This window comes from Rana temporaria, chromosome 1, assembly GCF_905171775.1.
Source record: "Rana temporaria chromosome 1, aRanTem1.1, whole genome shotgun sequence".
Classification (NCBI taxonomy): domain Eukaryota; kingdom Metazoa; phylum Chordata; class Amphibia; order Anura; family Ranidae; genus Rana; species Rana temporaria.
The window spans coordinates 1,974,065-2,002,016 of record NC_053489.1 but is presented as its reverse complement, the minus strand read 5'-3'; the positions used below and the strand labels follow the sequence as shown (position 1 = coordinate 2,002,016).

The window sequence follows — 27,952 nt, the reverse complement described above, 5'->3', positions numbered from 1 at the left end:
CCTCGGGGGGGGGGGGTGGAGGTGGGGGGGGTATGCAGACCTCGGGGGGTCACAGTACCCCTCAGCTTTAGCCCTGAGTTATGACTTCTTCAAGATATGAGATTGCTGGTGTCGGTCGCCATCATTGTCCAGGTCCACCAATCCGATTGGTTGCAGCCTCACTCGCCTCCCACAGCTTCCTATTGAGAGGCGGATCCCGAGCGTTCTCCGAGGGAAGTTCAATCACACAGTCGCTGTTCACATACTGCCCAGTCAGACCTTCCGCCTCCTCCGATATCCCACAGAATATGGTGCTGGCCGCCCCCTCCTCCGCCGACTACCATGGGGGAGAAATAGGAGAGTGAGTGGGGGCATTATAGATCAGGATGAGGCGGGATGGGGAATGGAGGAGGGGAGACGGGACGGGGAATGGAGGAGATGAGACGGGACGGGGAATGGAGGAGATGAGACGGGACGGGGAATGGAGGAGATGAGACGGGACGGGGAATGGAGGAGATGAGATGGGACGGGGAATGGAGGAGGTGAGACGGGACGGGGGATGGAGGAGATGAGACGGGGAATGGAGGAGGGGAGATGGGAAGGGGAATGGAGGAGGTGAGATGGGACGGGGAATGGAGGAGATGAGACGGGACGGGGAATGGAGGAGGTGAGATGGGACGGGGAATGGAGGAGGTGAGATGGGACGGGGAATGGAGGAGATGAGACGGGACGGGGAATGGAGGAGATGAGACGGGACGGGGAATGGAGGAGGGGAGACGGGACGGGGAATGGAGGAGATGAGACGGGACGGGGAATGGAGGAGATGAGACGGGACGGGGAATGGAGGTGGGGAGATGGGACGGGGAATGGAGGAGGGGAGGCGGGACGGGGAACGGAGAGATGAGATGGGACGGGGAATGGAGGAGGTGAGACGGGACGGGGAATGGAGGAGATGAGACGGGACGGGGAATGGAGGTGGGGAGATGGGACGGGGAATGGAGGAGGGGAGGCGGGACGGGGAACGGAGAGATGAGATGGGACGGGGAATGGAGGAGATGAGACGGGACGGGGAATGGAGGAGATGAGACGGGATGGGGAATGGAGGAGATGAGACGGGATGGGGAATGGAGGAGGGGAGATGGGACGGGGAATGGAGGAGGTGAGATGGGACGGGGAATGGAGGAGGTGAGATGGGACGGGGAATGGAGGAGATGAGACGGGACGGGGAATGGAGGAGATGAGACGGGACGGGGAATGGAGGAGATGAGACGGGACGGGGAATGGAGGAGGGGAGACGGGACGGGGAATGGAGGAGATGAGACGGGACGGGGAATGGAGGAGATGAGACGGGACGGGGAATGGAGGTGGGGAGATGGGACGGGGAATGGAGGAGGGGAGGCGGGACGGGGAACGGAGAGATGAGATGGGACGGGGAATGGAGGAGGTGAGACGGGACGGGGAATGGAGGAGATGAGACGGGGAATGGAGGAGGGGAGATGGGAAGGGGAATGGAGGAGGTGAGATGGGACGGGGAATGGAGGAGATGAGACGGGACGGGGAATGGAGGAGGTGAGATGGGATGGGGAATGGAGGAGGGGAGATGGGACGGGGAATGGAGGAGGTGAGATGGGACGGGGAATGGAGGAGGTGAGATGGGACGGGGAATGGAGGAGATGAGACGGGACGGGGAATGGAGGAGATGAGACGGGACGGGGAATGGAGGAGATGAGACGGGACGGGGAATGGAGGAGGGGAGACGGGACGGGGAATGGAGGAGATGAGACGGGACGGGGAATGGAGGAGATGAGACGGGACGGGGAATGGAGGTGGGGAGATGGGACGGGGAATGGAGGAGGGGAGGCGGGACGGGGAACGGAGAGATGAGATGGGACGGGGAATGGAGGAGGTGAGACGGGACGGGGAATGGAGGAGATGAGACGGGGAATGGAGGAGGGGAGATGGGAAGGGGAATGGAGGAGGTGAGATGGGACGGGGAATGGAGGAGATGAGACGGGACGGGGAATGGAGGAGATGAGACGGGATGGGGAATGGAGGAGGTGAGACGGGACGGGGGATGGAGGAGGGGAGACGGGACGGGGAATGGAGGAGATGAGACGGGACGGGGAATGGAGGAGATGAGACGGGACGGGGAATGGAGGTGGGGAGATGGGACGGGGAATGGAGGAGGTGAGATGGGACGGGGAATGGAGGAGGTGAGATGGGACGGGGAATGGAGGAGATGAGACGGGACGGGGAATGGAGGAGATGAGACGGGATGGGGAATGGAGGAGGGGAGACGGGACGGGGAATGGAGGAGATGAGACGGGACGGGGAATGGAGGAGATGAGACGGGACGGGGAATGGAGGTGGGGAGATGGGACGGGGAATGGAGGAGGGGAGGCGGGACGGGGAACGGAGAGATGAGATGGGACGGGGAATGGAGGAGGTGAGACGGGACGGGGAATGGAGGAGATGAGACGGGACGGGGAATGGAGGAGATGAGACGGGACGGGGAATGGAGGAGATGAGACGGGACGGGGAATGGAGGAGGGGAGACGGGACGGGGAATGGAGGAGATGAGACGGGACGGGGAATGGAGGAGATGAGACGGGACGGGGAATGGAGGAGGGGAGGCGGGACGGGGAATGGAGGAGGGGAGGCGGGACGGGGAATGGAGGAGGGGAGGCGGGACGGGGAATGGAGGAGGTGAGACGGGACGGGGAATGGAGGAGATGAGACGGGACGGGGAATGGAGGAGGTGAGATGGGACGGGGAATGGAGGAGGTGAGACGGGACGGGGAATGGAGGAGGTGAGATGGGGCGGGGAATGGAGGAGGGGAGATGGGGCGGGGAATGGAGGAGACGGGACGGGGAATGGAGGAGGTGAGACGGGACGGGGAATGGAGGAGGTGAGATGGGAAGGGGAATGGAGGAGACGGGACGGGGAATGGAGGAGATGAGACGGGACGGGGAATGGCGGTGGGGAGATGGGACGGGGAATGGAGGAGGTGAGATGGGACGGGGAATGGAGGAGACGGGATAAGGAATGGAGGCGGGGAGATGGGATGGGGAATGGAGGTGGGGAGATGGGACGGGGAATGGAGGAGATGAGATGGGACGCGGAATGGAGGAGACGGGATGGGGAATGGAGGTGGGGAGATGGGATGGGGAATGGAGGAGGTGAGATGGGACGGGGAATGGAGGAGGTGAGATGGGACGGGGAATGGAGGAGGGGAGACGGGGAATGGAGGAGGGGAGACGGGACGGGGAATGGAGGAGGTGAGAGGGGACGGGGAATGGAGGAGGTGAGATGGGACGGGGAATGGAGGTGGGGAGATGGGACGGGGAATGGAGGAGGTGAGATGGGATGGGGAATGGAGGAGACGGGACGGGGAATGGAGGAGGTGAGACGGGACGGGGAATGGAGGAGGGGAGATGGGAAGGGGAATGGAGGAGGGGAGATGGGACGGGGAATGGAGGAGGGGAGATGGGACAGGGAATGGAGGAGGTGAGACGGGATGGGGAATGGAGGAGGGGAGATGGGACGGGGAATGGAGGAGGTGAGACGGGATGGGGAATGGAGGAGGGGAGATGGGATGGGGAATGGAGGAGGGGAGATGGGAAGGGGAATGGAGGAGGGGAGATGGGACGGGGAATGGAGGAGGTGAGACGGGACGGGGAATGGAGGGTCAAAACAACTAGAAAACGGAGTGGGTGGCTCCACCTACCTTGAAGAAGAAGAATCCGATGACGTTGAAGACGACTCGGATTATTAGGTTGTAGTGACGCATGGCCTCCGTCATCACAATGCCGGGACTCACGCTGGTCACCGTCACACCTGAAGTCACATCACATCGTCATTTATATTTATCGACATTTTGTATCAATATTGAATATTCTCTAAAATACTTTCCAAATTTGTGCCACAAGGAAGACTGTACAGATACATTTATTTGCTAATTCCCTCAAGCGTTCTCTAGAATTGTTCCTTATGCCCCCCCAACTCCATCTAGTGGTGATAATGTGAATCTTTTACCAGCACCCATAATAAAAGAACAATTCTTGTTGCCCAGATCACACAGAACCATGTAGAGTCTCTGGATGAATAATCGGAGTTCCGATTTAGAGTGGCCCCACATGTAGGAAGCCCCACCCTCCTTTAGGCTGATGGCAAACCAGCATCAGTCTAGTGTGTCCACTCAAGGTCACAAAACACGGTCGCTCAAGACCCCAGTTTGTGTCCATTCAAGGTCGCTGAAGGTTAAAGTCTGACCCTGAAGACCCCTCGTGTGTCCATTCAAGATTTCTGAAGGCCCAGGCCACTTAAGTTTCCTGAAGACCCCCAGTGTGTGTCCAGTCAAGATGGCTTAAGGTCCAGGTCACCAAAGCACCCCAGTGTGTGTCCATTCAAGATCACTGAAGATCAAGGTCACTGAAGGTCCCCAGTGTGTGTCCATTCAAAGTCATTGAAGGTCAAGGTCACTTGAGCTCCCTGAAGACCCCCAGTGTGTGTCCATTCAAGGTTGCTGTAAGTCAAGGTCACTCAAGACCCCAGTTTGTGTCCATTCAAGGTCGCTGAAGGACCAGGCCACTTAAGTTTCCTGAAGACCCCCAGTGTGTGTCCATTCAAGATTTCTGAAGGTCTAAGCCACTTAAGTTTCCTGAAGACCCCCAGTGAGTGTCCAGTCAAAGTACCTGAAGGTCCAGGTCACCAAAGCACCCCAGTGTGTGTCCACTCAAAATCACTGAAGATCAAGGTCACTGAAGGTCCCCAGTGTGTGTCCATTCAAGGTCGCTGAAGGTTAAAGTCACTTAAGGACCCTGAAGACCCCTTGTGCGTGTCCATTCAAGATTTCTGGAATGAGACCCTCCCATTAAAAAAATCACATCTTCCCAATTAGGAATCAGACCCCTCATATTCAGGAATTAGACCCCTCCCATTGAGAAATAAGACCCTCCTATTTAGTAATTGGATCTCCCCCTTCAGACCCTTCCATTGAGAAATCAGACATTCCCATTGAGAAATCAGACCCTCCTATTTAGGAATCAGATCCTCCCATTGAGGAATCAGACCCTCCCATTGAGAAATGAGACCCTCCCATTGAGAAATGAGACCCTCCCATTTAGGCATTAGACACTCCCATTTAGGAAATAGACTCCTCCTATTCAGAAATCAGACCCTCCATTGAGAAATTAAGATCCCTGAAGCCCCCCAGTGTGTGTCCAGTCAAAGTAGCTGAAGGTCCAGGTCACTGAAGCCCCCCAGTGTGTGTCCACTCAAGACCACTGAAGGTCAAGGTCATTAAAGCCTCTCCCCAGCGCGTGTCCACTCAAGACCACTGAAGGTCAAGGTCACGAAGGCCCCCCATTGTGTGTCTATTCAAAGTCATTGAAGGTCAAGGTCGCTTTAGCTCCCTGAAGACCCCCAGTGTGTGTCCACTCAAGATGGCTTAAGGTCCAAGTGACTTAAGGTCCCTGAAGTCTGTGTCCATTCAAGGTAGCTAAATGTCAAGGTCGCTGAACACCCCCAGTGTGTGTCTAGTCAAAGTCATTGAAGTTCAAGGTCGCTTGAGGACCCTGGAGACCCCCAGTGTGTGTCCACTCAAGATCATTTAAAAGTGACTTAAGGTCCCTGAAGACCCCCAATCTGTATCCACTCAAGGTAGCTAAATGTCAAGGTCGCTAAAGACCCCCAGTGTGTATCCATTCAACGTCGTTGAAGGTCAAGCTCCGTTAAGGTCCCTGAAGACCTCCAGTGTGTGTCCATTCAAGATCACTGAATGTCCAGGCCACTTAAAATCCCTGAAGACCCCCAATGTGTGTCCAGTCAAGGTCGGTGAAGGTCTCTGAAGACTTCCCTAGATTTTTTTAAGCTTTTTTGTACGAATTCTATTTTCAATAAAAAAAATGTTTAACGTCCCGACATTTAGCAGTGAAACCAGTGACCAGGAAAGTAATTGTTTCTTTATAAGTGCCCCTCGTGGTCACCAGCCTGGCCCAGGGGGGGGGCGTCACTCACCGGTGGTCTTCAGCCTCTCAGCCAGCTCTCTGGCACTGATGACGTTCATGAGTTTGGTGCAGTTGTAGGTTTCGTGAATTTTCTGTTTCTCCAGGTTCTTCCCGTACAGGTTGCTGGTGTCTATGTAGCCCTGCTTATGCATTAAGGAAGCCAGGAAGACGACGCGGCTGGGTGCCGAACGTTTCAGGAGATCTGCAGGGGAGGGCCGAATACGGACAGTTATACGTCACGCCCCTGAACTCTCATCGTCCCAAATATATCCCATATACATCGAGACCAGACCTTCCCAACCAAGACCCTCTCATTGAGAAATCAGACCCTCTCTTTTAGAAATCAGACCCTCCCATTTAGGAATCAGACCCTCCCATTTAAGAATATGACCCTCCCATTTAAGTATATGGCCCTCCCATAGAAAAGTCAGACCCTCCCATTTAGGAATCAGACTTTCCCATTTAGGAATTTGACCCTCCCATTAAGAAAAAAGACCCTCCAATTAAAAAATCAGATCCTCCCATTTAGGAATCTGACTCTGCCATTGAGAGATCCGACCCTCCCATTTAGAAATTAGACCCTCCCGATGAGAAGTGAGAAACTCCCATTTAGGAATGAGACCCTCCCATTGAGAAATCACACCCTCCCATTTAGGAATGAGACCCTCCCATTAAAAAATCACGTCCTCCCAATTAGGAATCAGACCCCTCATATTCAGGAATTAGACCCCTCCCATTGAGAAATAAGACCCTCCCATTTAGGAATTGGATCTCCCCCTTCAGACCCTTCCATTGAGAAATCAGACATTCCCATTGAGAAATCAGACCCTCCTATTTAGGAATCAGATCCTCCCATTGAGAAATCAGACCCTCCCATTAAGTAATCAGATCCTCACATTGAGGAATCAGACCCTCCCATTGAGAAATGTGACCCTCCCATTGAGGAATCAGACCCTCCTATTGAGAAATGAGACCCCCACATTGAGGAATCAGACCCTCCTATTGAGAAATGCGACCCTCCCATTGAGGAATCAGACCCTCCTATTGAGAAATGTGACCCTCCCATTGAGGAATCAGACCCTCCCATTGAGAAATCAGACCCACCATATAGGAATCAGACCCTCCATTGAGAAATGAGACCGTCCCATTGAGAAATGAGACCCTCCCATTGAGAAATGAGACCCTCCCATTGAGGAATCAGACCCTCCCATTGAGGAATCAGACCCTCCTATTGAGAAATCAGACCCTCCCATTGAGAAATCAGACCCTCCCATTGAGAAATCAGGTCCTCCATATAGGAATCAGACCCTCCATTGATAAATGAGACCCTCCCATTGAGAAATCAGACCCTCCCATTGAGAAATCAGACCCTCCATTCAGGAATCAGACCCTCCCATTGAGAAATGACACCCTCCCATTTAGGAAGTAGACTCCTTTCTATTGAGAAATCAGACACTCCCATTGAGAAATCACACCCTCCCATTTAGGAATGAGACCCTCCCATTGAGAAATCACACCCTCCCATTTAGGAATGAGACCCTCCCATTAAAAAATCACGTCCTCCCAATTAGGAATCAGACCCCTCATATTCAGGAGTTAGACCCCTCCCATTGAGAAATAAGACCCTCCCATTTAGGAATTGGATCTCCCCCTTCAGACCCTTCCATTGAGAAATCAGACATTCCCATTGAGAAATCAGACCCTCCTATTTAGGAATCAGATCCTCCCATTGAGAAATCAGACCCTCCCATTAAGTAATCAGATCCTCACATTGAGGAATCAGACCCTCCCATTGAGAAATGTGACCCTCCCATTGAGGAATCAGACCCTCCTATTGAGAAATGAGACCCCCACATTGAGGAATCAGACCCTCCTATTGAGAAATGAAACCCTCCCATTGAGGAATCAGACCCTCCCATTGAGAAATCAGACCCTCCATATAGGAATCAGACCCTCCATTGAGAAATGAGACCGTCCCATTGAGAAATGAGACCCTCCCATTGAGAAATGAGACCCTCCCATTGAGGAATCAGACCCTCCCATTGAGGAATCAGACCCTCCTATTGAGAAATCAGACCCTCCCATTGAGAAATCAGACCCTCCCATTGAGAAATCAGGTCCTCCATATAGGAATCAGACCCTCCATTGATAAATGAGACCTCCCATTGAGAAATCAGACCCTCCCATTGAGAAATCAGACCCTCCATTCAGGAATCAGACCCTCCCATTGAGAAATGACACCCTCCCATTTAGGAAGTAGACTCCTTTCTATTGAGAAATCAGACACTCCCATTGAGAAATCACACCCTCCCATTTAGGAATGAGACCCTCCCATTGAGAAATCACACCCTCCCATTTAGGAATGAGACCCTCCCATTAAAAAATCACGTCCTCCCAATTAGGAATCAGACCCCTCATATTCAGGAGTTAGACCCCTCCCATTGAGAAATAAGACCCTCCCATTTAGGAATTGGATCTCCCCCTTCAGACCCTTCCATTGAGAAATCAGACATTCCCATTGAGAAATCAGACCCTCCTATTTAGGAATCAGATCCTCCCATTGAGAAATCAGACCCTCCCATTAAGTAATCAGATCCTCACATTGAGGAATCAGACCCTCCCATTGAGAAATGTGACCCTCCCATTGAGGAATCAGACCCTCCTATTGAGAAATGAGACCCCCACATTGAGGAATCAGACCCTCCTATTGAGAAATGCGACCCTCCCATTGAGGAATCAGACCCTCCTATTGAGAAATGAGACCCTCCCATTGAGGAATCAGACCCTCCCATTGAGAAATCAGACCCTCCATATAGGAATCAGACCCTCCATTGAGAAATGAGACCGTCCCATTGAGAAATGAGACCCTCCCATTGAGAAATGAGACCCTCCCATTGAGGAATCAGACCCTCCCATTGAGGAATCAGACCCTCCTATTGAGAAATCAGACCCTCCCATTGAGAAATCAGACCCTCCCATTGAGAAATCAGGTCCTCCATATAGGAATCAGACCCTCCATTGATAAATGAGACCCTCCCATTGAGAAATCAGACCCTCCCATTGAGAAATCAGACCCTCCATTCAGGAATCAGACACTCCCATTGAGAAATCACACCCTCCCATTTAGGAATGAGACCCTCCCATTAAAAAATCACGTCCTCCCAATTAGGAATCAGACCCCTCATATTCAGGAATTAGACCCCTCCCATTGAGAAATAAGACCCTCCCATTTAGGAATTGGATCTCCCCCTTCAGACCCTTCCATTGAGAAATCAGACATTCCTATTTAGGAATCAGATACTCCCATTGAGAAATCAGATCCTCCCATTGAGAAATCAGACCCTCCCATTGAGAAATGTGACCCTCCCATTGAGGAATCAGACCCTCCTATTGAGAAATGAGACCCCCACATTGAGGAATCAGACCCTCTTATTGAGAAATGAGACCCTCCCATTGAGGAATCAGACCCTCCTATTGAGGAATCAGACCCTCCCATTGAGGAATCAGACCCTCCCATTGAGAAATCAGACCCTCCCATTGAAGAATCAGACCCTCCTATTGAGAAATCAGACCCTCCATATAGGAATCAGACCCTCCATTGAGAAATGAGACCCTCCCATTGAGAAATCAGACCCTCCCATTGAGAAATCAGGTCCTCCATATAGGAATCAGACCCTCCATTGATAAATGAGACCCTCCCATTGAGAAATCAGACCCTCCCATTGAGAAATCAGACCCTCCATTCAGGAATAAGACCCTCCCATTGAGAAATGACACCCTCCCATTTAGGAAGTAGACTCCTTTCTATTGAGAAATCAGACACTCCCATTGAGAAATCACACCCTCCCATTTAGGAATGAGACCCTCCCATTAAAAAATCACGTCCTCCCAATTAGGAATCAGACCCTCATATTCAGGAATTAGACCCCTCCCATTGAGAAATAAGACCCTCCCATTTAGGAATTGGATCTCCCCCTTCAGACCCTTCCATTGAGAAATCAGACATTCCTATTTAGGAATCAGATACTCCCATTGAGAAATCAGATCCTCCCATTGAGAAATCAGACCCTCCCATTGAGAAATGTGACCCTCCCATTGAGGAATCAGACCCTCCTATTGAGAAATGAGACCCCCACATTGAGGAATCAGACCCTCCTATTGAGAAATGAGACCCTCCCATTGAGGAATCAGACCCTCCTATTGAGGAATCAGACCCTCCCATTGAGGAATCAGACCCTCCCATTGAGAAATCAGACCCTCCCATTGAAGAATCAGACCCTCCTATTGAGAAATCAGACCCTCCATATAGGAATCAGACCCTAAATTGAGAAATGAGACCCTCCCATTGAGAAATGAGACCCTCCCATTGAGGAATATGACCCTCCATTGAGAAATGAGACCCTCCCATTGAGAAATGAGACCCTCCCATTGAGAAATCAGACCCTCCCATTGAGAAATCAGACCCTCCATTCCGGAATCAGACCCTCCATTCCGGAATCAGACCCTCCCATTGAGAAATGACACCCTCCCATTTAGGAATTCAACCCTCCCATTAAGGAAGTAGACTCCTTTATATTGAGAAATCAGACACTCCCATTGAGAAATGAGACCCTTCCATTGAGGAATCAGACCCTTCCATTGAGAAATGAGACCTTCCCATTGAGAAATGAGACCCTTCCATTGAGAAATCAGACCCTCCCATTGAGAAATGAGACCCTCCCATTGAGAAATCAGACCCTCCCATTGAGAAATCAGACCCACCCATTGAGAAATCAGACCCACCCTTTGAGAAATCAGACCCTCCTATTGAGAAATCAGACCCTCCCATTGAGAAATCAGACCCTCCCATTGAGAAATCAGACCCTCCATTGAGAAATGAGACCCTCCCATTGAGAAATCAGACCCTGCCATTCAGGAATCAGACCCTCCATTGAGGAATCAGACCCTCCCATTCAGGAATCAGACCCTCCCATTGAGAAATGACACCCTCCCATTTAGGAATTCAACCCTCCCATTAAGGAAGTAGACTCCTTTCTATTGAGAAATCAGCCACTCCCATTGAGGAATCAGACCCTTCCATTGAGAAATGAGACCTTCCCATTGAGAAATGAGACCCTCCCATTGAGAAATCAGACCCTCCCATTGAGAAATCAGACCCCCCCATTGAGAAATCAGACCCTCCCATTGAGAAATCAGACCCCCCCATTGAGAAATCAGACCCTCCTATTTAGAAATGAGACCCTCCCATTGAGAAATCAGACCCCCCCACCATTAAGAAATCAGACCCTCCATTCAGGAATCAGACCCTCCCATTGAGAAATGACACCCTCCCATTTAGGAATTTAACCCTCCCATTAAGGAAGTAGACTCCTCCTATTGAGAAATCAGACCCACCCATTGAGAAATCAGACCCAACCATTGAGAAATCAGACCCACCCATTGAGAAATCAGACCCAACCATTGAGAAATCAGACCCTCCCATTGAGAAATCAGACCCAACCATTGAGAAATCAGACCCTCCTATTTAGAAATGAGACCCTCCCATTGAGAAATCAGACCCTCCCATTGAGAAATCAGACCCCCCATTGAGAAATCAGACCCTCCCATTGATAAATCAGACCCCCCCATTGAGAAATCAGACCCCCCCCCATTGAGAAATCAGACCCTCCCATTGAGAAATCAGACCCCCCCATTGAGAAATCAGACCCTCCCATTGAGAAATCAGACCCCCCCCCATTGAGAAATCAGACCCCCCATTGAGAAATCAGACCCTCCCATTGAGAACTCAGACAGTCCTATTTAGAAATAAGACCCTCCCATTCCCATTGGGGAAGCCCGCTGACAGCTGATGACTTATTCGTTATTAAGGATGCCACTTCCCGAGCCACTCCTTTACAACCGGCAGCGCCTCAGTGTGCGCTCGGCGGGCGAACAACCTGCTCGTCCCGAACGCTTCACCCATCTCTAGTCATCAGTCTGCTGTAGGCAGGAGAAAGAATTTTCTCAGTCTCCTCCCCCCCCCCCCAGTGACTTTGCCTAGGCTAAGATGATGTCATAAGTCTACTCTAGGCAGGAGGAAGTATTTCCTCAGTCCCCTCTCCCCCCCAGTGATCAGACTGCGATATTGTAACTTTGCCTAGTCTGGGGTGATGTCATCAGTCTGCTGCAGGCAGAAGGAAGCATTTCCTCAGTCTATCCTCCCCCAGTGACTTTGCCTAGGCTGAGATGATGTCATGATCAGTCGGCTGCAGGCAGAAGGAAGCATTGCCTCAGTCTCCTCTCTCCCAGTCATCAGACTGGACGCTGGCCGCACAGAGGAGGCACGTAGGGGGGATGGCAGGACTTACCCACAAGCAGGTTGGTGAGCAGGAAAGGGCCCAGGTGGTTGGTGGCATAGGTGACCTCCAGTCCCTCCGATGTTACTGCGTGCGGCATTCCTGGAAGAGAACATCAATCTCTTAATGAAAAATCATAGACGACTCCAAGCAGAATTCTCACTACACCGGCCAGAGATGTGCGTTTTACTCTCCATCGCCCCCTTCAGTTACCAGGCATTCCCGCAACATAGGGGCAGTCTATGGAAGACCCACCCAGTGAGAGGCTCTAAATTCAGGCTGCATGCACCCCGTTCATTCTGAGCTCACCCCTCCTCCAGGACATGCTCTGTAGCTTCCTAAGGACCTCCTGCACTGGAGGTGTGAGCCTGATTGGCAGGAAGGGCCAGATTCACAAAGAGATACGACGGTGTATCTCCTGATACGCCGTCGTATCTCTGACTTAGGCCCGTCGTATCTATGCGCCTGATTCATGGGGCCAGATTCACGTAGTGCAGCGGATCTATAGATCTGCTCGATCTACGTGATTTAAGATCCGCTCCCGCAAGTTTAGGAGGCAAGTGGCTAATTCACAAACCACTTACCTCCAAACTTGCGACGGCGGATCCTAAATCCCCCCGGCGGAATTCAAATTCCGCGGCTAGGGGGAGTGTACTATTTAAATCAGGCGCGTTCCCGCGCCGATTTAAATGCGCAGGCGCCGTCCGGGGAATTTCCCGGCGTGCATTGCTCCCACTGACGTCGCTAGGACGTCAGTGGTTGCGACGTGAGCGGGACTTGCGACTGGCGTGTTCGTGAATCGGCGTACGCAAACGACGTAGGAAAATTCAAATTCGACGCGGGAACGCCGGCTATACTTAACATTGGCTGCGCCTGATAAAAGAAGGGGTAAGTATACGACGGGAAAGCCGCTACGGAAACGTCGTAAGAACACTGCGTCGGGTCCGCGTACGTTCGTGAATTTGCGTATCTCGCTGATTTACATATTATTCAAGGTAAATCAGCGGGAACGCCCCCGGCGCCATTTTTAAATTGAAAATAAGATCCGACGGTGTAACACATTGTAACACTGTCAGATCTAGCCCTATCTATGCGTATCTGATTCTATGAACCAGGCGCATAGATAGGACCAGTGTAAGTCAGAGATACGATGGGGGATCTGTAGATAATACACCGGAGTATCTCTGAGTGCGGTCGGTCGTATCTATGCGCCTGGTTTATAGAATCAGTTACGCATAGATAGGGCTAAGATCCGACCGGTGTAACTGTGTTACACCGTCGGATCTTACCTGCAATTAAAAAATGGCCGCGGGGGGCGTTCTCGCTGATTTACACTGAGTAATATGTAAATCAGCGAGATATACGCCAATTCACGAACGTACGCGGACCCGACGCAGTGTTGTTACGACGTTTCCGTAGCGGCTTTCCCGGCGTATACTTACCCCTGCTTCTATGAGGCGCAGCCAATGTTAAGTATAGCCGGCGTTCCCGTGTCGATTTTGAATTTTTTTTACGTCGTTTGCGTAAGTCGTTCTCGAATACGCACGGACGTCGTTTACGTAAGCGTCGAAAACCACTGACGTCCTAGCGACGTCAGTGGGAGCAATGCACGCCCGGGAGATTTCGCGGACGGCGCATGCGCATTTAAATCGGCGCGGGAACGCGCCTGATTTAAATAGTACACTCCCCCTAGCCGCGGAATTTGAATTCCGCCGGGGGTTTTACGATCCGCCGCCGCAAGTTTGGAGGTAAGTGGTTTGTGAATTAGCCACTTGCCTCTCAAACTTGCGGCGGCGGATCTTAAATCACCATAGATCACGCCGATCTAAAGATCCGCTGATCTATGTGAATCTAGCCCGAAGTGTTTCCAATGACAGCCCCGGGGGGACTGATCATGTGATCATTGTAATAGTAGACCCTCCCACTGAGCTCTCATATTGGAGGATTCCAGTTGAATGGTATGACCCACCTCTGTTTCTACCGACGCCAATAGGGGTCTACACTACGAGGTCCGGCATGAAGCCCCCCAACATACTGCCTTAAAGTGGAACTCTAGCCCAAACCAGACTAAGGAAATGTCTACATTGGAAGGGTGACACCCCCCGCCCCCCGCGGGGTCACCGCGCCGTATATCCGTACCTGACGCTCCGGCGTTATTCACCAGGATGTCCAGCCTCGTCTCGTTGCGCAGTATGCGGTCAGCGAAGGCCCGGACGGAGGACATGCTGCTGGTGTCCAGGATCTCCAGGACCACATTCCGGTTCCCCGTCTCCCTCTGGATCTCTTCCAGAGCCTTCTGACCGCGTTCCCGACTGCGACACGCCAAGACGACCCGACCGTTCCTCCGGGCAAAGTCCAACGCTACGGACTTCCCAATGCCTGAAAACCAATGCAGAGAGTTATTACTGACACTGGGGGGATGGGGGCACCATGTACAGGACACTGGGGGGATGGGGGCACCATGTACAGGACACTGGGGGGATGGGGGCACCATGTACAGGACACTGGGGGGATGGGGGCACCATGTACAGGACACTGGGGGGATGGGGGCACCGTGTACAGGACACTGGGGGATGGGGGCACCGTGTACAGGACACTGGGGGGATGGGGGCACCATGTACAGGACACTGGGGGGATGGGGGCACCATGTACAGGACACTGGGGGGATGGGGGCACCATGTACAGGACACTGGGGGGATGGGGGCACCATGTACAGGACACTGGGGGGATGGGGGCACCGTGTACAGGACACTGGGGGGATGGGGGCACCGTGTACAGGACACTGGGGGGATGGGGGCACCATGTACAGGACACTGGGGGGATGGGGGCACCATGTACAGGACACTGGGGGATGGGGGCACCATGTACAGGACACTGGGGGGATGGGGGCACTGTGTACAGGACACTGGGGGGATGGGGGCACCATGTACAGGACACTGGGGGGATGGGGGCACCATGTACAGGACACTGGGGGGATGGGGGCACCATGAACAGGACACTGGGGGGATGGGGGCACCGTGTACAGGACACTGGGGGGATGGGGGCACCGTGTACAGGACACTGGGGGGATGGGGGCACCATGTACAGGACACTGGGGGGATGGGGGCACCATGTACTGGACACTGGGGGGATGGGGGCACCATGTACTGGACACTGGGGGGATGGGGGCACCGTGTACAGGACACTGGGGGGATGGGGGCACCATGTACTGGACACTGGGGGGATGGGGGCACCATGTACTGGACACAGGGGGGATGGGGGCACCGTGTACAGGAGACTGGGGGGATGGGGGCACCATGTACTGGACACTGGGGGGGATGGTGGCACCATGTACAGGACACTGGGGGGGATGGTGGCACCATGTACAGGACACTGGGGGGGATGGTGGCACCATGTACAGGACACTGGGGGGGATGGGGGCACCATGTACAGGACACTGGGGGGGATGGGGGCACCATGTACAGGACACTGGGGGGGATGGTGGCACCATGTACAGGACACTGGGGGGATGGGGGCACCGTGTACTGGACACTGGGGGGATGGGGGCACCGTGTACAGGACACTGGGGGGATGGGGGCATCATGTACAGGACACTGGGGGGGTGGTGGCACCATGTACAGGACACTGGGGGGATGGGGGCACCGTGTACAGGACACTGGGGGGATGGGGGCACCATGTACAGGACACTGGGGGGGGTGGGCACCGTGTACAGGACACTGGGGGGATGGGGGCACCGTGTACAGGACACTGGGGGGATGGGGGCACCGTGTACAGGACACTGGGGGGATGGGGGGCATCGCGTACAGGACACTGGGGGGGGGGTGGGCACCATGTACTGGACACTGGGGGGGGGGGGTACCATGTACTGGACACTGGGGGGGGGGGTACCATGTACTGGACACTGGGGGGATGGGGGCACCATGTACTGGACACTGGGGGGGGGTGGGCACCATGTACAGGACACTGGGGGGATGGGGGCACCGTGTACTGGACACTGTGGGGATGGGGGCATCGTGTACTGGACACTGTGGGGATGGGGGCATCGCGTACAGGACACTGGGGGGATGGGGGCACGTGTACAGGACACTGGGGGGGGGGGGTCACCATGTACTGGACACTGGGGGGATGGGGGCACCATGTACTGGACACTGTGGGGATGGGGGCATCGCGTACAGGACACTGGGGGGATGGGGGCACGTGTACAGGACACTGGGGGGATGGGGGCACGTGTACAGGACACTGGGGGGGGGGTACCATGTACAGGACACTGGGGGAATGGGGCACCGTGTACAGGACACTGGGGGGGGGGGGGCACCATGTACTGGACACTGGGGGGGGGGGTACCATGTACAGGACACTGGGGGAATGGGGCACCGTGTACTGGACACTGGGGGGATGGGGGCACCGTGTACAGGACACTGGGGGGATGGGGGCACCGTGTACAGGACACTGGGGGGATGGGGGCACCATGTACAGGACACTGGGGGGGGGCACCATGTACAGGACACTGGGGGGATGGGGGCACCATGTACAGGACACTGGGGGGATGGGGGCATCGCGTACAGGACACTGGGGGGATGGGGGCATCGTGTACTGGACACTGGGGGGATGGGGGCACTGTGTACTGGACACTGGGGGGATGGGGGCACCATGTACAGGACACTGGGGGGGGGGCACCATGTACAGGACACTGGGGGGATGGGGGCACCATGTACAGGACACTGGGGGGATGGGGGCACTGTGTACAGGACACTGGGGGGAGGGGGGCTTTGATATAAAGTGGAATATTGTGGACTGGTGTAAAGGGAAACTCTGTGTATGGGGTTCTCTACTCACCAGAGCCTCCCACTTACATCAGAGCCCACAGAGCACCCCGAACTCTGCGGATCCAGATCCAAAGGGGGGGAAACTCTGCAGATCCAAAGGTGGGGGGGGACTCTGCAGATCCAGATCCAAAGGGGGGAGAACTCTGCGGATCCAGATCCAAAGGGGAGGAAACTCTGCGGATCCAGTTTCAAAGGGGAGGAAACTCTGCGGATCCAGTTTCAAAGGGGAGGAAACTCTGCGGATCCAGTTTCAAAGGGGGGGGAACTCTGCGGATCCAGTTTCAAAGGGGGGGGAACTCTGCGGATCCAGTTTCAAAGGGGGGGGAACTCTGCGGATCCAGTTTCAAAGGGGAGGAAACTCTGCGGATCCAAAGGGGGGTAAATCTGCAAATCCAGATCCAAAGGATCCCGACGTGCATTGCGGCAAATGACGTCGCAAGGACGTCATTTGCTTCAAAGTGAACGTGAATGGCGTCCAGCGCCATTCACGATTCACTTACGCAAACGACGTAAAGTTCAAATTTCGCGACGCGGGAACGACGGGTATCCTTTAGCATTGGCTGCCCCTGCTAACAGCAGGGGCAGCCTTACGCAGAAAACCGCCGTACGTAGGGCTCGCGCAACGTTGTGAATCGGCGTTAGTATGCAATTTGCATACTCTACGCTGACCACTACGGGAACGCCACCTAGCGGCCATCGCAAGAATGCAGCCTACGATACGATGGCATAAGAGCCTAATGCCGCGCAGATATTAGGCTGCAGTCAGAGTAACGAGGTTCCTGAATCAGGAGCATTCGTTACGCCGGCGCAAGTAAGCAATTGCGCTGCGTAACTATGGTTAGACGGGCGCAATTGCTCTCTGAATCCGGGCCCATGTGCGTGTAAAGGCAGGCGTCCCAATACTTTTGGTAATATAGTGTATATATATATATATGTGTTGTGTGAGGTGTCATTGACCTTCGGAGCAGCGGCTCCTGGCGCACACTCAGCAGTTTGTTATCTCTCGGCGGCCATGAACTTTGTGTGTCGGGGGGGCGGGGTTATCTCCTGACGCCGGCCTCTCGTATCACCACGGGCACTATACACGGGGAGGGTGGGAATTCCTGGAAGTCAGTTCCGCTCCTCCAGGAATTAACTCAACTTTTCCCAACTGGAAAATCCTGTGTGTCCTGCGCCACTGCTGATGGCGGCGCTACACGGAATCTTGTTATTTGTCGCAATGAAATTACAACTGGTAACACAATGATAATATATATACAAATAAAATGCTGCGCTGTGTAGTAGAAGTGCGGTGTGCGCAGTGACGGAATGCTGCGTCGTGTAGGAGAAGTGCGGTGTGCGCAGTGACGGAATGCTGCGTCGTGTAGGAGACGTGCGGTGTGCGCAGTGACGGAATGCGGTGTCGTGTAGTAGAAGTGCGGTGTGCGCAGTGACGGAATGCTGCGTCGTGTAGTAGAAGTGCGGTGTGCGCAGTGACGGAATGCTGCGTCGTGTAGGAGATGTGCGGTGTGCGCAGTGACGGAATGCTGCGTCGTGTAGGAGATGTGCGGTGTGCGCAGTGACAGAATGCTGCGTCGTGTAGTAGAAGTGCGGTGTGCACAGTGACGGAATGCTGCGTCGTGTAGTAGAAGTGCGGTGTGCACAGTGACGGAATGCGGCGTTGTGTAGTAGAAGTGCGGTGTGCGCAGTGACGGAATGCGGCGTTGTGTAGTAGAAGTGCGGTGTGCGCAGTGATGGAAGGCTGCGTCGTGTAGTAGAAGTGCGGTGTGCGCAGTGACGGAATGCTGCGTCGTGTAGGAGAAGTGCGGTGTGCGCAGTGATGGAAGGCTGCGTCGTGTAGGAGACATGCGGTGTGCGCAGTGACGGAATGCTGCGTCGTGTAGGAGATGTGCGGTGTGCGCAGTGACGGAATGCTGCGTCGTGTAGGAGACGTGCGGTGTGCGCAGTGACAGAATGCTGCGTCGTATAGTAGAAGTGCGGTGTGCGCAGTGACGGAATGCTGCGTCGTATAGGAGACGTGCGGTGTGCGCAGTGACGGAATGTTGCGTCGTGTAGTAGAAGTGCGGTGTGCGCAGTGACGGAATGCTGCGTCGTGTAGGAGACGTGCGGTGTGTGCAGTGACGGAATGCTGCGTCGCGTTGGAGACGTGCGGTGTGCGCAGTGACGGAATGCTGCGTCGTGTAGTAGAAGTGCGGTGTGCGCAGTGACAGAATGCTGCGCTGTGTAGTAGAAGTGCGGTGTGCGCAGTGACGGAATGCTGCGTCGTGTAGTAGAAGTGCGGTGTGTGCAGTGACGGAATGCTGCGTCGCGTTGGAGACGTGCGGTGTGCGCAGTGACGGAATGCTGCGTCGTGTAGTAGAAGTGCGGTGTGCGCAGTGACGGAATGCTGCGTGGTGTAGAAGTGCGGTGTGCGCAGTGACAGAATGCTGCGTCGTGTAGTAGAAGTGCGGTGTGCGCAGTGACAGAATGCTGCGTCGTGTAGTAGAAGTGCGGTGTGCGCAGTGACGGAATGCTGCGTCGTGTAGTAGAAGTGCGGTGTGCGCAGTGACGGAATGCTGCGTCGTGTAGTAGAAGTGCGGTGTGCGCAGTGACGGAATGCTGCGTCGTGTAGTAGAAGTGCGGTGTGCGCAGTGATGGAATGCTGCGTTGTATAGGAGATGTGCGGTGTGCGCAGTGACGGAATGCTGCGTTGTATAGGAGATGTGCGGTGTGCGCAGTGACGGAATGCTGCGTCGTGTAGGAGACGTGCGGTGTGTGCAGTGACGGAATGCTGCGTCGTGTAGGAGACGTGCGGTGTGCGCAGTGACGGAATGCTGCGTCGTGTAGTAGAAGTGCGGTGTGTGCAGTGACGGAATGCTGCGTCGTGTAGTAGAAGTGCGGTGTGCGCAGTGACGGAATGCTGCGTCGTGTAGTAGAAGTGCGGTGTGCGCAGTGACGGAATGCTGCGTCGCGTTGGAGACGTGCGGTGTGCGCAGTGACGGAATGCTGCGTCGTGTAGTAGAAGTGCGGTGTGTGCAGTGACGGAATGCTGCGTCGTGTAGTAGAAGTGCGGTGTGTGCAGTGACGGAATGCTGCGTCGTGTAGGAGACGTGCGGTGTGCGCAGTGACGGAATGCTGCGTGGTGTAGAAGTGCGGTGTGCGCAGTGACAGAATGCTGCGTCGTGTAGTAGAAGTGCGGTGTGCGCAGTGACGGAATGCTGCGTCGTGTAGGAGACGTGCGGTGTGCGCAGTGACGGAATGCTGCGTCGTGTAGTAGAAGTGCGGTGTGCGCAGTGATGGAATGCTGCGTTGTATAGGAGATGTGCGGTGTGCGCAGTGACGGAATGCTGCGTTGTATAGGAGATGTGCGGTGTGCGCAGTGACGGAATGCTGCGACGCGTTGGAGAAGTGCGGTGTGCGCAGTGACGGAATGCTGCGTCGTGTAGTAGAAGTGCGGTGTGCGCAGTGACAGAATGCTGCGTCGTGTAGTAGAAGTGCGGTGTGCGCAGTGACGGAATGCTGCGTCGTATAGGAGACGTGCGGTGTGTGCAGTGACGGAATGCTGCGTCGTGTAGGAGACGTGCGGTGTGCGCAGTGACGGAATGCTGCGTCGTGTAGTAGAAGTGCGGTGTGTGCAGTGACGGAATGCTGCGTCGTGTAGTAGAAGTGCGGTGTGCGCAGTGACGGAATGCTGCGTCGTGTAGTAGAAGGGCGGTGTGGGCAGTGACGGAATGCTGCGTGGTGTTGGAGACGTGCGGTGTGCGCAGTGACGGAATGCTGCGTCGTGTAGTAGAAGTGCGGTGTGCGCAGTGACGGAATGCTGCGTGGTGTAGAAGTGCGGTGTGCGCAGTGACAGAATGCTGCGTCGTGTAGTAGAAGTGCGGTGTGCGCAGTGACGGAATGCTGCGTCGTGTAGTAGAAGTGCGGTGTGCGCAGTGACGGAATGCTGCGTCGTATAGTAGAAGTGCGGTGTGCGCAGTGACGGAATGCTGCGTCGTGTAGTAGAAGTGCGGTGTGTGCAGTGACGGAATGCTGCGTCGCGTTGGAGACGTGCGGTGTGCGCAGTGACGGAATGCTGCGTCGTGTAGTAGAAGTGCGGTGTGCGCAGTGACGGAATGCTGCGTGGTGTAGAAGTGCGGTGTGCGCAGTGACAGAATGCTGCGTCGTGTAGTAGAAGTGCGGTGTGCGCAGTGACGGAATGCTGCGTCGTGTAGTAGAAGTGCGGTGTGCGCAGTGACGGAATGCTGCGTCGTATAGTAGAAGTGCGGTGTGCGCAGTGACGGAATGCTGCGTCGTGTAGTAGAAGTGCGGTGTGCGCAGTGATGGAATGCTGCGTTGTATAGGAGATGTGCGGTGTGCGCAGTGACGGAATGCTGCGTTGTATAGGAGATGTGCGGTGTGCGCAGTGACGGAATGCTGCGTCGTATAGGAGACGTGCGGTGTGTGCAGTGACGGAATGCTGCGTCGTGTAGGAGACGTGCGGTGTGCGCAGTGACGGAATGCTGCGTCGTGTAGTAGAAGTGCGGTGTGTGCAGTGACGGAATGCTGCGTCGTGTAGTAGAAGTGCGGTGTGAGCAGTGACGGAATGCTGCGTGGTGTAGAAGTGCGGTGTGCGCAGTGACGGAATGCGGCGTCGTGTAGTAGAAGTGCGGTGTGCGCAGTGACAGAATGCTGCGTCGTGTAGTAGAAGTGCGGTGTGCGCAGTGACAGAATGCTGCGTCGTGTAGTAGAAGTGCGGTGTGCGCAGTGACGGAATGCTGCGTCGTATAGTAGAAGTGCGGTGTGCGCAGTGACGGAATGCTGCGTCGTGTAGTAGAAGTGCGGTGTGCGCAGTGACAGAATGCGGCGTCGTGTAGTAGAAGTGCGGTGTGCGCAGTGACAGAATGCGGCGTCGTGTAGTAGAAGTGCGGTGTGCGCAGTGATGGAATGCGGCGTCGTGTAGTAGAAGTGCGGTGTGCGCAGTGACGGAATGCTGCGTCGTGTAGTAGAAGTGCGGTGTGCGCAGTGACAGAATGCGGCGTCGTGTAGTAGAAGTGCGGTGTGCGCAGTGACGGAATGCGGCGTCGTGTAGTAGAAGTGCGGTGTGCGCAGTGACGGAATGCTGCGTCGCGTTGGAGACGTGCGGTGTGCGCAGTGACGGAATGCGGCGTCGCGTTGGAGACGTGCGGTGTGCGCAGTGACGGAATGCGGCGTCGCGTTGGAGAAGTGCGGTGTGTGCAGTGACGTTGTATAGGAGTTGCACTCACCTGTGTTGGCTCCGGTCACGATGGCGGTTTTCCCAGTCAGGTCTACGCGGCACTTTTTGGGGTCCCACCGGCCCTTCTTCTGCATGCGGAGGACCACCACAAGGACCAGGGAGCAGAGGAACCACAGCGGGTGACTGAGGAGGGGCAGCATGTCCATGGCACTGAGGGGTGGGGAGGAGGGCAACTACTGGGCACTGAACACCAAACACCTGGCTGCACCGTCCCTCTATTACTGTCACTGTACTGCACTACTGCTATGTGAGCGCTTCTCGCTCGCACCGCACACACCTACTCTGCACCCCCCCCCCCCCAGGGTCCTAGTGCCTGCTGCACACCAACTCCACCCAACCGAATTCCTGACCCCTCCGATACACTAGAACCTGGAATGTCAGGAATCTCCTCCCCTCTCCTATCACTCAACTGCAGCTCGCTGATCATTGGATGCGGCGGCTGCATTAGTTTTCTCTTTGTAAGCTTTTTCTCCCCTTTGTTTTCACCTGGTGATCTGCCCAGTAATACTCCTCCTGTATTAGAGCGCCCCCCCACTCTGGAGGAAGGAGCACAGGGGTCACCTAGAACAGCAGCATTGTCAGTCTGGGAGGGGGGGAGGGGAGTATTAGATGGACTAGCAGATTTAACTACACTAATTGAAGCCAAACTCCAGCTCACGCTTTATAATCAGTTACAGTTTTTTTCTTCCTTTTGATATAAAGGTTTGACATGAATTAAAAAGAAGCTGATCATTGTAAGCACACAGGGCCGGTGCTACCACTAGGCAAACTAGGCAGAAGCCTCGGGGCGCCCGGCCACTGGGGCTCCTCCTCTCTTCTCTCTGCAGCGAGCAACTAAGTCTCGGCATCAGCAGGCAGCCGCTCCGTTCGCACAGAGTGTCGGAGGCGCAGCGACGGGGGAGGGCTGTGTCTGTGCCAATGCCTCACTGTGCCCATGCCTCACTGTGCCCATGCCTCACTGTGCCCATGCCTCACTGTGCCCATGCCTCACTGTGCCCATGACTAGACTGATGTTTAACATGGGAGTCTAAGGAAGGGGTGCCCGGCTTTGAAAAATCGGCCGTAGGTCCCCCGGACAACAAACTGTGCACACTTGTAGAGGAAGAGGGGGGGCTATATGTCGGGTTCAGGGGACCTATGGCCGGCCGGTACCGGGTCCCCAAAATCCGGGAGATCAGGCACAAAAAGGTGACTCGAGTATAAGCCGGGGGGGCATTTTCTCGGGTTATACTCGAGTATATACGGTATATAGAGAGTGTATATAGAGTATATAGAGAGTGTATATAGAGTATATAGAGAGTGTATAGAGTATATAGAGAGTGTATAGAGTATATACGGTATATAGAGAGTGTATAGAGTATATAGAGAGTGTATAGAGTATATAGAGAGTGTAGAGAGTATATACGGTATATAGAGAGTGTATAGAGTATATACGGTATATAGAGAGTGTATAGAGTATATAGAGAGTGTATAGAGTATATAGAGAGTGTATAGAGTATATACGGTATATAGAGAGTGTATAGAGTATATACGGTATATAGAGAGTGTATAGAGTATATAGAGAGTGTATAGAGTATATAGAGAGTGTAGAGAGTATATACGGTATATAGAGAGTGTATAGAGTATATACGGTATATAGAGAGGGTATAGAGTATATAGAGAGTGTATAGAGTATATACGGTATATAGAGAGTGTATAGAGTATATAGAGAGTGTATAGAGTATATATGGTATATAGAGAGTGTATAGAGTGTATACGGTATATAGAGAGTGTATAGAGTATATAGAGAGTGTATAGAGTATATAGAGAGTGTATAGAGTATATAGAGAGTGTATAGAGTATATAGAGAGTGTATAGAGTATATACGGTATATAGAGAGTGTATAGAGTATATACAGTATATAGAGAGTGTATAGAGTATATAGAGAGTGTATAGAGTATATACGGTATATAGAGAGTGTATAGAGTATATACAGTATATAGAGAGTGTATAGAGTATATAGAGAGTGTATAGAGTGTATACGGTATATAGAGAGTGTATAGAGTATATAGAGAGTGTATAGAGTATATACGGTATATAGAGAGTGTATAGAGTATATACAGTATATAGAGAGTGTATAGAGTATATAGAGAGTGTATAGAGTGTATACGGTATATAGAGAGTGTATAGAGTATATAGAGAGTGTATAGAGTATATACAGTATATAGAGAGTGCAGGGCCGCCATCAGGGGGGTACAGGCATTACACCTGTAAGGGGCCCGGAGGTCCCCAGGGGCCCGGATGGCAACCCCCTTTAAAAAAAAAAAAAAAAAAAAAAAATTTTTTTTTTTTTTTTAGGGCAAATTTTTTTTTTTTAGAGGTTTTTTATATATATTTTTATTTTATTTTTTAATAAAGAGCCATTTTTTTTTTAGAGGTCCGGAGGTCCCCATATATATATAATATTATTATTATTATTATTGTTATTATTATTAAAGGGCTCAGAGGTCCCCAGGGCCCCCGGATGACTATCCCCCTTTTTTTATATATTTTTTTCTTTATTTCTTCGTTTTTGTGTAAAGGCCCCCCCCCCGCTTCTCAATCCGCGGCAGCCCCCCCCCTGCTTCTCAATTTATGGCGGCAGCACCCCACCCCACGGTTCTCTGCTCCAGGGGGCCCATGCCTGAAGCTGTGTAAGGGGCCCCATAATTCCTGATGGCGGCCCTGAGAGTGTATAGAGTATATAGAGAGTGTATAGAGTATATAGAGAGTGTATATAGAGTATATACAGTATATAGAGAGTGTATAGAGTATATACGGTATATAGAGAGTGTATAGAGTATATACGGTATATAGAGAGTGTATAGAGTATATACGGTATATAGAGAGTGTATAGAGTATATACGGTATATAGAGAGTGTATAGAGTATATACGGTATATAGAGAGTGTATAGAGTATATACGGTATATAGAGAGTGTATAGAGTATATACGGTATATAGAGAGTGTATAGAGTATATACGGTATATAGAGAGTGTATAGAGTATATACAGTATATAGAGAGTGTATAGAGTATATACGGTATATAGAGAGTGTATAGAGTATATACGGTATATAGAGAGTGTATAGAGAATATACGGTATATAGAGATTATATAGAGTATATACAGTATATAGAGTATATAGAGAGTGTATAGAGTATATACGGTATATAGAGAGTGTATAGAGTATATATGGTATATAGAGAGTGTATAGAGTATATACAGTATATAGAGAGTGTATAGAGTATATAGAGAATGTATAGAGTATATACAGTATATAGAGAGTGTATAGAGTATATAGAGAGTGTATAGAGTATATACGGTATATAGAGAGTATATACGGTATACGGAGAGTGTATATAGAGTATATAGAGAGTGTATATAGAGTATATAGAGAGTGTATAGAGTATATACGGTATATAGAGAGTATATACGGTATACGGAGAGTGTATATAGAGTATATAGAGAGTGTATATAGAGTATATAGAGAGTGTATAGAGTATATACGGTATATAGAGAGTGTATAGAGTGTATACGGTATATAGAGAGTGTATAGAGTATATAGAGAGTGTATAGAGTATATAGAGAGTGTAGAGAGTATATACGGTATATAGAGAGTGTATAGAGTATATAGAGAGTGTATAGAGTATATACGGTATATAGAGAGTGTATAGAGTGTATAGAGTATATAGAGAGTGTATAGAGTATATAGAGTATATACTGTATATAGAGAGTATATATAGAGTATATACGGTATATAGAGAGTGTATATAGAGTATATACGGTGTATAGAGAGTGTATAGAGTATATATGGTATACGGAGAGTGTATAGAGAGTGTATAGAGTATATACGGTATATAGAGAGTGTATAGAGTATATAGAGAGTGTATCGAGTATATACGGTATATAGAGAGTGTATAGAGTATATACGGTATGTAGAGAGTATATAGAGTATATATGGGGTATATAGAGAGTGTATATAGAGTATATACGGTAATTACATAGTAGGTGAGGTTGAAAAGAGACACAAAGTCCATCAAGTCCCGCCTCCTGGAATCTGACGGATGATATTATCCGGAGCTCCGCCTCTCTATGATTTCGCTTTCTGTTGTGCGACACGAATCCAATAAAACAACTTTAACAAGAAATTCCCCACACTTTCTCATGTGACAACCAAAAACGTAAATGTATTTTATTGGGATTTTATGTGATGGACCAACACTGTATGTCTCTTAATATTTGGAATACAGTGGAACCTTGGTTTGAGAGCAACTTTTTTTTTCATTCTGATTTGCGAGTGTTGACTCGCAAGACGAGCAGAATTCAAGCTAAATTGGCCTGCAGTACCTCATTTGGCCTGAGGTACGGGAGGCGCAGGAGCCGAGAAAAGTCAAACATTGGCCTGCAGTACCTCATTTGGCCTGAGGTACGGGGGCGCAGAAGCCGAGAAAAGCCGAACATTGGCCTGCAGTACCTCATTTGGCCTGAGGTACAGGGGCGCAGGAGCCGAGAAAAGCAGAATATAGGCCTGCAGTACCTCATTTGGCCTGAGGTACGGGGGCGCAGGAGCCGAGAAAAGCCGAAAATAGGCCTGCAGTACCTCATTTGGCCTGAGGTACGGGGGCGCAGGAGCCGAGAAAAGTCAAACATTGGCCTGCAGTACCTCATTTGGCCTGAGGTACGGGGGCAAAGGAGCCGAGAAAAGCCGAAAATAGGCCTGCAGTACCTCATTTGGCCTGAGGTACGGGGGCGCAGGAGCCAAGAAAAGCCGAAAATAGGCCTGCAGTACCTCATCTGGCCTGAGGTACGGGGGCGCAGGAGCCAAGAAAAGCCGAAAATAGGCCTACAGTACCTTATCTGGCCTGAGGTACGGGGGCGCAGGAGCCAAGAAAAGCCGAACATTGGCCTGCAGTACCTCATTTGGCCTGAGGTACGGGGGCAAAGGAGCCGAGAAAAGCCGAAAATAGGCCTGCAGTACCTCATTCGACCTGAGGTACGGGGGCAAAGGAGCCGAGAAAAGCCGAAAATAGGCCTGCAGTACCTCATTTGGCCTGAGGTACGGGGGCGCAGGAGCCGAGAAAAGTCAAACATTGGCCTGCAGTACCTCATTCAACCTGAGGTACGGGGGCAAAGGAGCCGAGCAGCGATGAAAATAGGCCTGCAGTACCTCATTTGACCTGAGGTACGGGGGCGCAGGAGCCGAGAAAAGCCGAAAATAGGCCTGCAGTACCTCATTTGGCCTGAGGTACGGGGGCGCATGAGCCAAAAAAAGCCGTACATTGGCCTGCACTACCTCATTTGGCCTGAGGTACGGGGGCGCAGGAGCCGAGAAAAGTCAAACATTGGCCTGCAGTACCTCATTTGGCCTGAGGTACGGGGCGCATGAACCGAGCAGAGTCGAAAAATAGGCCTGCAGTACCTCATTCGACCTGAGGTACGGGGGCGCAGGAGCCGAGCAGCGATGAAAATAGGCCTGCAGTACCTCATTTGACCTGAGGTACGGGGGCGCAGGAGCCGAGAAAAGCCGAAAATAGGCCTGCAGTACCTCA

General features: G+C 52.4%; 1 protein-coding gene across 1 annotated transcript; it reads right to left on the bottom strand.

The window, feature by feature from the left end:
* On the bottom strand, positions 1 to 22,662 carry LOC120920031 (retinol dehydrogenase 11-like). The gene is made up of 6 exons (XM_040331967.1): positions 22,375 to 22,662; positions 14,463 to 14,702; positions 12,336 to 12,425; positions 5,999 to 6,190; positions 3,708 to 3,817; positions 1 to 316 (listed from the first exon to the last, which is right to left on the bottom strand). The coding sequence occupies exons 1-6, from the start codon at positions 22,529 to 22,531 to the stop codon at positions 122 to 124; spliced, it is 984 nt and encodes a 327-aa protein (XP_040187901.1). The 5' UTR covers positions 22,532 to 22,662; the 3' UTR covers positions 1 to 121.
* Between the last annotated feature and the right edge of the window lie 5,290 nt (positions 22,663 to 27,952).

What these genes read in the sequence shown, in the direction of transcription:
- LOC120920031 (XM_040331967.1), bottom strand. Translation starts at nt 22,531, where the DNA reads ATGGACATGCTGCCCCTCCTCAGTCACCCGCTGTGGTTCCTCTGCTCC. An exon ending in CGTGACCGGAGCCAACACAG is followed by an intron (nt 14,703 to 22,374) that starts GTGAGTGCAACT and finishes ATTGGTTTTCAG; the next exon opens with GCATTGGGAAGTCCGTAGCG. An exon ending in TGAGAGGCTGAAGACCACCG is followed by an intron (nt 3,818 to 5,998) that starts GTGAGTGACGCC and finishes ATGTGACTTCAG; the next exon opens with GTGTGACGGTGACCAGCGTG.